The sequence below is a fragment of the Sporobolomyces koalae genome (assembly GCF_050403365.1).
Source record: "Sporobolomyces koalae JCM15063 DNA, S_koalae_JCM15063T_v1_ctg1, whole genome shotgun sequence".
Classification (NCBI taxonomy): Eukaryota; Fungi; Basidiomycota; class Microbotryomycetes; order Sporidiobolales; family Sporidiobolaceae; genus Sporobolomyces; species Sporobolomyces koalae.
Genome location: NW_027481770.1, coordinates 1,690,277 through 1,700,008, shown reverse-complemented (window position 1 = coordinate 1,700,008; position 9,732 = coordinate 1,690,277). Strand labels below are relative to the sequence as shown.

The window sequence follows — 9,732 nt, the reverse complement described above, 5'->3', positions numbered from 1 at the left end:
CAGTCTGCCTCTCGCCGCCTCTCTTGTCGTCCCCAGGTGCCAGCAGCCTCCCCAGGCAGTACCAGCACATAGGTGTGCCATGCAAAAAAAAACCTGCGGCAGCACAGTGTTCTCGACTGGTCACCCATATTGTCGCCACAAAAAGTACCGTGCCCTCCATTGTTTCTGCAAACCTCCGTAAATTCTTCGAAATATCATTCCTGTCTCTCTCTACAATTTATCAACTGCCCCGAGGACCAATCAAAACACCTCTGGTAAACTCCAGAGAAGTTTCATGGCCATCAGCCCAGATGTAGGGAACAGCAAATATAATGACTATGACCAAAATCATACAAATTTCTGGACCTCTCCGGAGCTGCAACCCGGATCAAAGCCACTTCCACAATATGCGGCAACCGGTTAGGGTTACCGATCTTCTCTGTCTGGCCGGTCTTCATCCTTTCCTACACGCCCTCGACTTCACCTACATGCCCATACGTCCAAATCCGGTTTTGTCAATTGTTTGGGGTTTTGTATTCGCGAATTATTTACTCGGTCTAATAGGCCACAAACAGTCTCATATATTTACATTCTCTGTTAACAAGCTTTGGTAAATATCCGTGTCGCCTTAATCTGCATTACACGTCTCATCTAATTCGACTGCAACAATAGAGGCTCTCGAACCCTGATACTCATTGCTATGCCAATCGCGCTTCTAAGTCTTATACCCCTCTTCCAATTACAAAATCTCATCCAGACTCAAATTCAATCGTAGACGTTACGGTATGAACCCTAAGTAAATTTCGCAACTCAGACAGTAATGATCCCTTCCAACGCTCTCTCATAGCGATTTCAAGCCTTTTCAAGCCTTTTCGAGCGCTATGTCCAAGATTCGAACCGCCGCATATCAGATATCCTCGGAAGAGCCTATAGCCTAGAATCTCATAGTATAACATTCGTCTCTTCTCGAATACAATCGACCATAATCGGCGCTGATTAGGGACATAGAAATTCTGTTTGCCTTAAATATTTTGCGGTCTTGCCAATTACATCGCTTATTCTTCCGTCAGACCCAATGACCTATACGGTCGAATCAATTTCGGCAATCTAGACTTCAGCCAACTGATTCCAGCCAATATCGCAGCCCACATCAACCCTTGGCGGAACTCGAACCATCTTCAAAGTCACCCGTCTATGCTTGCTCTCCTCCCTACGATCGTTATGCTCTCCAGTTCCAAGTCGCCTGTCGTCAACATGAAATCGATTCCTGTTCGTTCATCTAGCGCTGGAAACAGGGCGATCACGGTCTCGCGAGGACACTCTGCACCTTGGTCATCACTGTGAGACAGAGCATGATGCCGGGTAAGTACGCGTGATGCATTCGTGCCAGGCGCAGGGGCTGGTGAGGGGATGACGCGACGAGCTCACCATTGCTACTTCGCATGGCTCGCGCAACGTGTGAAGGGATCAGGTGTGTCTATTGTATCTATACAAGTCTCATCCAGCAGCCGAGCGGCAGCTGTCTGACGGTTCTTGCGGGTCGATCAGGTGATGTTTGCCTCCAGCAATCAATCGCGTCAGGTCGCCTCGCATGCTGTCTATGCGCGCTAGGTCAAGAAGAACTTCAGCGATCATCGGCAATCTGAGTGTCTGAGTCAAGCCACGACTCCACCGGGCATCACCGTCTCATACGACACAAAACGCCTTCGCACTCTCTCCAGAATCGCTGTGCTGCAACCACACTATACGCAGAGTCGCCTGTATTGCCTCTGCCCTCACTCAAAGCGAATCTCACTCAAAGCGAATCTGCCTGGCCCAGAACGGAACCGAAGGTAGATTGTCCCAAGGTCGCCTCGCTGACAGAGTAGCTAGCACATCTCTCGACTCTTTACTGAAAACGGCAACAAGCATCTCACACACCATCATCGTTGAGTGTATACAAAGAGTTTCTCTGCGACCAGGCGAGAACTCCTTTTCATTTCCTCCGTTCTATCTTTGCCTTCTTGTCCATCAAGATGCAATTGAGCAAGAATTCAAAGTTGTCGGCTTTCATACTCTGCAACAGGTGAGTGAACCCTCGCAACGACGAGTTGAGCTGCTCTGCCGCCTGTTACGACTCGAGAGGGAACAACCGATGAGAACGCAACACTGTGTCGCAATTGAATGGAGAAACTCACCGAGGTGTTGAAAGCACGCTCAAACACTCGCAAGTGGCTTCCTTTCGATACGTATGGGATGACGAGATCGGGCGCGGAACCGTCGAGGGGAGCAGAGTTGCAGAACGATTGACAGACTGCGTCCGACGTCGAGTGACACTGCTGATGGAACCCGGTCACGACGAGTCGCGAAGTTTTGAGGAACGAAGGGAGAGATTGCGTGGGGTCTTGACGACGACGGTGCTTGCGAGGGGTTTCAAAGGGATCTTGGCTCGATGGAGAAGCGGTCGGTGGCTCGGCAGCTTGCCTAAGGACGTCGCATGCGCGGTCATAAGCGATGTAAGATGGGAATGTCGCCGAGGAGATTGCAGGGTCGCGGTTGAACTGCTCGTGGGCTGATGAGAGGAATTGTAGGACCGATCGTGGTGATTCGCCTTCTGCGAAAGTCGTCCAGGCGAGTGGCGTACCACACGCCGCGACCAGGAGCTGCAGCTTGCTGCTTCGACGAAGTGCCCAGGAATGCAAAACTGCCGATTCTTGGGTGAGTGATCAATTCGTCAAGCAAAAGATGTCGAATCCGAGCTCACTCTGATCCTGTATAGCTGGCGTTTTCGGACCAGTCTCGTGCCTTTTCTCAGAGTCAAGGGGACCATCGAAAGCGATGTTTGAGCCCCCGGGTGTACGAGGCAGCGTTCTTTGACGGATCCAACCTCGACTGACAATGCTCTCGCGCTTCTTGACAAAGGCGTACCACGCGCTCTGATGGCTCGGATCACAGCACGCCTCAGTGGTAGACGAGCCAACTGTCGAAATAGCGATCGGTCGACCGCACTGAAAGATGCCACACCGCTTGTGTAGTCGCACGTGGGATTTGCAAAATCGAGCTTTGCGAGTTGCTTTGATCGGAGGATTTGCACACCCGGGATACGCACATAGCTAGATACGCAAGGTCGACAGTCTCAGTTACGAGATCTGTGATAGCGATCGGAAAGGCGAAACTTGCCAGGTGGCCGATCGAGATTCCATCACAGACGGCAAACGACACGTTTCCCTCCATGGCCGTACTGTCGTCTCGGAGATTCTGGAAAATAAAAGGGAATGAGCTCCCCAATAGTGCGTGCAGGGATGAGAAGATCTTACGCCTGCCCGCAAGTCTGCGAGGGACGAGCCGGCCCATCTCACGCCATGCTTTCGTTCCTCACTGGTCGCAGGTCCCGCCCGCCAACGAGAGCTTCTCGGTTTCGTACATATCGTACAGTCGTGATGCGGCTCCAGAACGTGTACGTTCGGTCGAGGAGACAACAAGTTGCGGTTGACGAAGCGAACGAGGGTTTCTGACGAGGGGCGTGGAATCGTCAAAAGCCGACTCCGACGTTCGGTAGCATGCTGCGTCGATGAAAGGGTGACGAACGAGCGCCAGACGTGTGCCGATGAGAGCTTAAATGTCGCGGTTTCCGACGACGATGTCGCCGCGATCTCGTCGAAATCTTCTTCCTCAGAATCCATCCCTTCCCTGTCTTCTTGATCTGCATCGCCCTTCCCGGAGGCATGCAAGCTGTTCCACACACTCGCGTATCCTCCAGGACTGACCGATTGTTGCAGGAGCAATGCGGCGAAATGTTTCGAAAAGTCACGCGTCACCCACACTCGTTCCCCTACTTTCGAGTATTTGGCATTATTCTCCCAGATCCAGACCGTCCTGTTCTCGTGAGTTATCTCGACGTGGTCCGGGGCGTGACGAGCTCGACAGGAACTGTTCGAGCAGACGTGAGTCGCGACGAGTACGGGTCGAGCGGGTTCGGCGGGAGTCACGAGCCATACAGGACCGTTTGGCTTGGTACGAAGAGTAATCGCGGAACCACATTGGTAACAGAGAGTATGAGGAGTTGAAAGGATCAGGAGCGGTGCAGGAGTCGGCTCGGTTGGCAGCGTGAGAAGACGGTGTGCTTCGGAAGGAATCGCGAACAGATTGAGCGCTTTCGCGGCGACCAGAGTCGAGTGTGAAGGGTCACTGCTTGGATGTTGAGGTGAGGTAGATACGAGTCGGGCGAGGGTGTCAAAGGACGAGCCAAAAGTGCGGCCGCTCGAAACCGCCTGCGCCTGCGCGATCGCGAGCATTTGTTCGTTCTCCTGCAACGCACGCGAGAGTTCGATCAGCCCTGAGAGGGACAAGGTAGGGGCGAGCTGTAGAAGCGATTCGCACGTCGAGAGAAGAGACGTGGCAGTCGTTGAGGCCGCGAACAGGGCGAGCAAGGGTGCGGCACGGGCAATCGTGTTCCGTCGTTTCGACGGCGATCCGAGTCGTCGCGTCGGACTCGCGAGCTCAGACGTCGCAGGTGATGCCGGAGAGGAGGATGCAGATGGTGTCGTTGGAGACGGCGTTCTAAAGGAATTTTGGCGTTTACGTGGGGTGGACGGCGTGGCTGTGTCCAAGCAAGCAAGTCAGGACACAGAGCACTCGATTCAGAAGCTACCAAGATGGCTCACACTGTGGGACTGATTCGAGGTTGAGCGCAAGAAGGCGTTTCGCTTCTCGTTGCGACGGGGTCAAACCGTCGTCTGCTCCTCCTCTCTGCCGCTCCCGACCTTTTCCTCGCGCCAGCGCGCGATGTGCTTCAACGATCGTATCCAGGTCGTCGAGGGTCAAATCTTCCTTCTTCATTGTCGGAGGCGGAAGGTCGTTCGACGGCGGGTCGGCCTGATAAGGTCTCATCGCTTCCGTTTCAGCCTGTCACTCTTGAGAGCTGGCCGGTCACGATGCGCACCTGTTCTTCACAGCTTGACGAGCCTGTGTCCTGACTGCGAGTGTTTTCCCAATCATTGCCCTGTCTTCGAAGCGCTGGTGTTTCCGAATCAATCGCTTGCTTCGATTCGAGCACGTTCCCTAGTCGCGATGGTAGAGGAGTGGACGAGCTCGTGATCGATGAGACGGTGTCGAGGGCGGGCAGAGCGATCGAGTAGCCGAGTGCATGCAGGCGTTCAATCGTGAGCCGGTCCCTATCACCGATGAAGCCAGAAAGCTCAGCTTTCCCATTCCCGAGAGAACAACATCAAAGATCAGGTTACTTCGAGAACCGGGAGAGACTCACTTTTCACGGGTTTGATCAGACGCGTCTGGGCGGGATCGAGTTGCGGTTGCTGGACGAGGGCGAGGCATTGCGAAGGCTCAGCAAGCTGAACGTGAACCGATCCGATTGCGGCAGACGCCGCCGCCGCTGTGAAGCGACCGGGAAGTGGAGAGAGAGAGAGAGAGACAAACCGTATAAAGGGGGTTGGGTGAAAAATTTGATCAAAGCAGACAAGCATCCTAGGGTGTAGAAAGAAAGGAGGTGGGTGGGTGAGCGACTGCAGCTCGGACATTTTTCATCGCGTTTCGATCACTGATGCCCCAAAACGCTAGTCGAAATAATCAGGATCATGACTGAACCATGGAGAAGGAAGGAGAGGTGCGTGGGCGAGACGAGGTAGGTGCAGTGATAAGAAACAGGGGTATTTTAAAAATCCAAATCAAAAACCAAACACAAAAAATCGTCTATTCGTAATGATCAAGGATCGAATCATCGTACAAGCTATTCCTCGCACTGTCCGATCCGACATGTTCCTTGCGCTGTTCGTTCCTACGACCAGCTCGATATTCTCGTTCCGAAGCTGTCGTCCCATTCGAGCTCGACCTCTTCAATTCTTCGTTCACGAATCTGCGTTCCTCTGGTTGTTGGTGGGGGTACGAGGGATTGCTGAGATCGATCGATCCTGCGAGAGATCCCCGCGAGGATCGTTTCTTCGTCGCAGCCGGTCTCCGCTGCACTTTCGCTCCACGAGACAGCGAAGGTTGCGCCTGCACCGGCAGAGAGCGAGGTTCGGCGCGTGGATGCCCCAGCGGGACATCGTCGTCGTGCACTTCTCGTAGGTCAAAGTTCGGTGCCTCTGTAGACGAGGGGGGCTCAAAGGGCGTCTCGCTGGGAGATGTTGGCGGGACAAACGCAGACTCGGTTGGTTGAGCAGATGGCAGTCGCGGTTCCGAGGCACCATCCGTTGCGAGGGACGAGTTGCGAGGAGGGCGATGAGATTTTTGTACAGCTGCCGCAGGCGAGACCTGTTCAGGTACAACGGATTCGACCTCGTTGCTGAGGGGAGACGGGATCCGGATCGCCAACCCTGACAGTCCGTTCCGATCATCCTCTTCCGCCGAAGCTTCCGATTCTACTGAGGTCTGATTGGCCAGCGTCGAGGGCACTGGCGCGTCGGACAAAGTCCACCCACGTCCGCTCACGATCCCGCCCGCTTGCTCGCCTTGTCGAGTGACCGCATCATGGTCGACGAGAGGAGCTGCAGAGCTTGGAGAGTATGTTTGAGAAGCGCTTCGAGGGCGATGCATGGACGCGAGGGGCGCTTTCGAAGGCGTATCGAACGTCGAAGTAGTTCGACCGTGAGCTCCCCTCGATGTCGATGGTGAACGAGACAAAGGAGGAATTGACATGTCAGGCGAGAGCAGTGGGAGGTGCATTGAGCGGGAGAGGACCGGCGAGACCGAAGGAGATCGATGCGAAGTGGTCGAACTGCGTCGAGATGATCCGGCCGAGGGTGAACCTTCGTATTGCTCATCGATCGATCCGTTCTGTGCCCTGCGAGCTGCCGAGCTGAGTAAGAGAGGTCGAGGTGCGTTGTTGGGCGAGGAAGGTTGGTCCATTCGACCAAAGCCAGAAGGCGGGGTGAAGGGCGTTTCCCGTGGTCCAGAATCATCGTGGCCTTGCTGTCCTCGTTCTGAACCTGTACTCGCCAGGAATCGACCACTGGCCTCTTTGACCCTGTTCGCGATCTGCTCGGCGGCAACCCGATCTTTCAGTAATTGAGCTTGAATGGCGAGGTTTGTTTGAGCCTTCATGAGCTGAGCTGCTGCGTCCGACGAGTTCAACCGGGAAGCGGTCGTCGTCGCAGATTGCGCTGCGGCGAGTTGCAAGTTGGTCGCCTTTTTTGACAAGTTCGCCGCTACATCAGATTGAGCGAATCGAGAGACCGAGGTCTTGAACCAGCCCTGCAGTGCAGAAACTCCTCCTCCTCCGGCTCCGATGCTGTTCGAGCCGTTGTCGTCATCGTCGTCATCGACAGCGTATTCCGGAGAAGCGAGTTCTGCCTCGACGAGAGAAGCGATCGTTTCTTGTTCTTCCATGCGGGCAGGTGGTGGCGGGAGCAATTTCCCTTCGACCATCGTGACGTTGTTGGCGAGTGATCCGCTCGAAGAGCGCGGGGAAGAGAAAGCGATCGAACCGAATCGATCTGCGCCGTTGCTCCCGAGGGTGGTTGTGTGTCCGATATGAGGCGATCGAGCGAGTTGCGAATCGGTGACCGAGGAAGCACTCTCGAGCTCGAAATCCGAGACAGCCGTCGTTCTCGAGGGCTTGGGCGACCACATTTTCTGCTTAAAGAGTCCCGCACGTGCGCCACCGACTCCGGTTTCCGAATTCGTGCTCGTGCGGGTCTTGGGCGTGTTGAAAATTCCTCTCGATCCTGGTGTAGTAGATGCTGGTTGCCGTCCAAGCCGCCGTTCGCGAATGTCCCAAGCTAGCAGGAGGAGCTTGTCAACCGCGGCACCTTCGATTGCCGGTGACTGTAGCGCGCCGTAGATCGCCTGCATTGATGAAAAGGGCGAGATGAACGTCGCCCGGTTCGTGATGACGATCGCGAGCGCGAGGTCGAGTACGTGCGAGAGCATCGGGGACAGGCTCTCGTTTGAGGGTTGGTCCTCTCGCGGAAACACAGATACAATTCGGCTAAAACAGATTGTCAGTCCCGTTATCACAGATGCAGCAAGTTGAAGGGACATTCACTCACTCCCATATCCGCACAAGATCCGGGAGAGCAAACTGAAATACCAGTTCCATTAATTTGACTGATCAGGAAGCAGTATCGCGAAAGGGTATCTCACCTCGTTCGCGAAAGCGGTCGTCGACCACCGCAGGATGATGCCTCCCAGTTCGATCCGTTTGCGATCGAGAGCTTCGGCGAGGGTCGGATCCAACCAGAGCAAGAGTCCGTTGAACCTTTCGATCGTTGCCGTCAACCCGTTCGTGTCTCCTTGTATCCCATCGAACGTCGGAGAGTACAGGTCTCTCAATTGTGCGACAAACGCTCCGAGAGCGTGAAACGTTACCGCTTCGATCTCGAGGGGAGAAGGGGACGGCGATTCTGACGAGAAGATGTAGTTGAACACTGCGGCGAGGTACGACATGCCTTGGACGTAAGAGACTCCCGGGTTCAGAACCGCGTAGACAAACAGAGGTCGAAGCAGAGCTTCTCGGCGGGTTGATGGCCGAGGGTCGCTGGGTGGAGGAGGGATCGAGAAGGGGGTCGTACTCGGGGGAGCGGACGTGATGGGGGTAGGAGGTATGTCGACAGCTGTGGTATCTACTGATGAGGGTATATTGAGCGTAAGGGTCGGGGGTGGGATCGCAGAGGTTGACGTCTGCAGAGTTTCGGACGAAGTTGGTTCTGAGGGTTCCTCGACAGATTGACGTCGAGCCTCCTTCTCTGCCAGTTCCTTGGCGATCTCGTGGTCGAGCTCATCGAGCATCCGGATCCTCTTCCACAGCGCATCCTCGTCTTCGTGCTCAGCCTGGTCTGCTGTACCTGCTCCCTCGTGAGGCTCTCGAGCAGGTTTCGCTCCAAACCACGCCAACGTGCCAAACGTCCTCTCGACGTCCCGTTCGATCTCGCGCAGCAGTTTGTCATGACGATCGAGTGGTGCATGAGGTTGGGGCTTAGGCAGAGCCAAGAGGCGAGCGTCGATTTCAGTTAGAAATTGAGAGTACTGGACTGCGAGAGAGTCGGATCCGGGTTCGAGGTCGAGTAGTCTGCGGTACGTTGCCGGTCGAATGTATTTGGGCTCGTCGGGTACGCCTGATCTCGAGAGCAGTGGAAATCAGTCGCTCTGCTCGAACAAAGGGAGGAATCGAGGCCTGACCTTCACGAGTCATGCGTCGCAGCTCCTGTAGCTGCCATTGCAACTCGAATCGACTGTCTGGTGCAGTAGAGTGATCTGCTGGCGCGTGTTGCGGTTGAGGCGATGACGAAGTTGATCGAGTCGGTCGAGGCTGCGCTTTCACCAAGAACTCGAAGCGCTGTATCCTGTGAGCTCCACAGACCCGAATGATAGGTTTCAGCCAGCGTACAGTACAGGATACGAGGCGGATCGCGGGACGCACCGTTCATGACGCGGTTGCATAATCCGAACCCGAAATAATCGTTCAAGGTCTTCCAGTCCAGCTGGCTACGACTTAGACGTAGCTTCGTGATGGTCGTACAGTTTAGCGAGGCGAGTGAGCTGAATGATGGAAGTCCGTTGCTGATTGCGAGTTGACTGTGGACTCGGACTCTTTGAAATGATTAGTAATTAAGCAGTTTTAACCTATCTGAATGCATCTCGCGGAACAGAGTCTGGAAACAACATCTATCATAGCGTTGCAGGTACAGCGCGTAAAGCAGGAAAAAAGCAGGGCGCAAAGAGAAAGACATTTTGGGGTATTGTACTTGTAGGAGAGGCAGGGTAAACTACATATGCACAGCGAGATGACCAGGTAAAAAAAAAAAAACCGAAAGACAA

General features: G+C 54.6%; 2 protein-coding genes across 2 annotated transcripts; both read right to left on the bottom strand.

Annotated features, from left to right (window-relative positions):
- Nucleotides 1–1,954: 1,954 nt before the first annotated feature.
- JCM15063_003783 (uncharacterized protein) lies at nucleotides 1,955–5,292 on the bottom strand (the record flags this gene model as incomplete). The annotated part of the gene is made up of 8 exons (XM_076675704.1): nucleotides 1,955–2,086; nucleotides 2,157–2,662; nucleotides 2,723–3,071; nucleotides 3,139–3,216; nucleotides 3,276–4,558; nucleotides 4,623–4,833; nucleotides 4,901–5,132; nucleotides 5,225–5,292. 8 exons carry the CDS (start codon nucleotides 5,290–5,292, stop codon nucleotides 1,955–1,957), a joined length of 2,859 nt encoding a protein of 952 aa, XP_076537788.1.
- Nucleotides 5,293–5,667: 375 nt separating this feature from the next.
- Nucleotides 5,668–9,354, bottom strand: JCM15063_003782 (uncharacterized protein; the record flags this gene model as incomplete). Its single annotated transcript, XM_076675703.1, has 5 exons — nucleotides 5,668–7,903; nucleotides 7,965–7,996; nucleotides 8,059–9,029; nucleotides 9,094–9,257; nucleotides 9,335–9,354. The coding sequence occupies 5 exons, from the start codon at nucleotides 9,352–9,354 to the stop codon at nucleotides 5,668–5,670; spliced, it is 3,423 nt and encodes a 1,140-aa protein (XP_076537787.1).
- Between the last annotated feature and the right edge of the window lie 378 nt (nucleotides 9,355–9,732).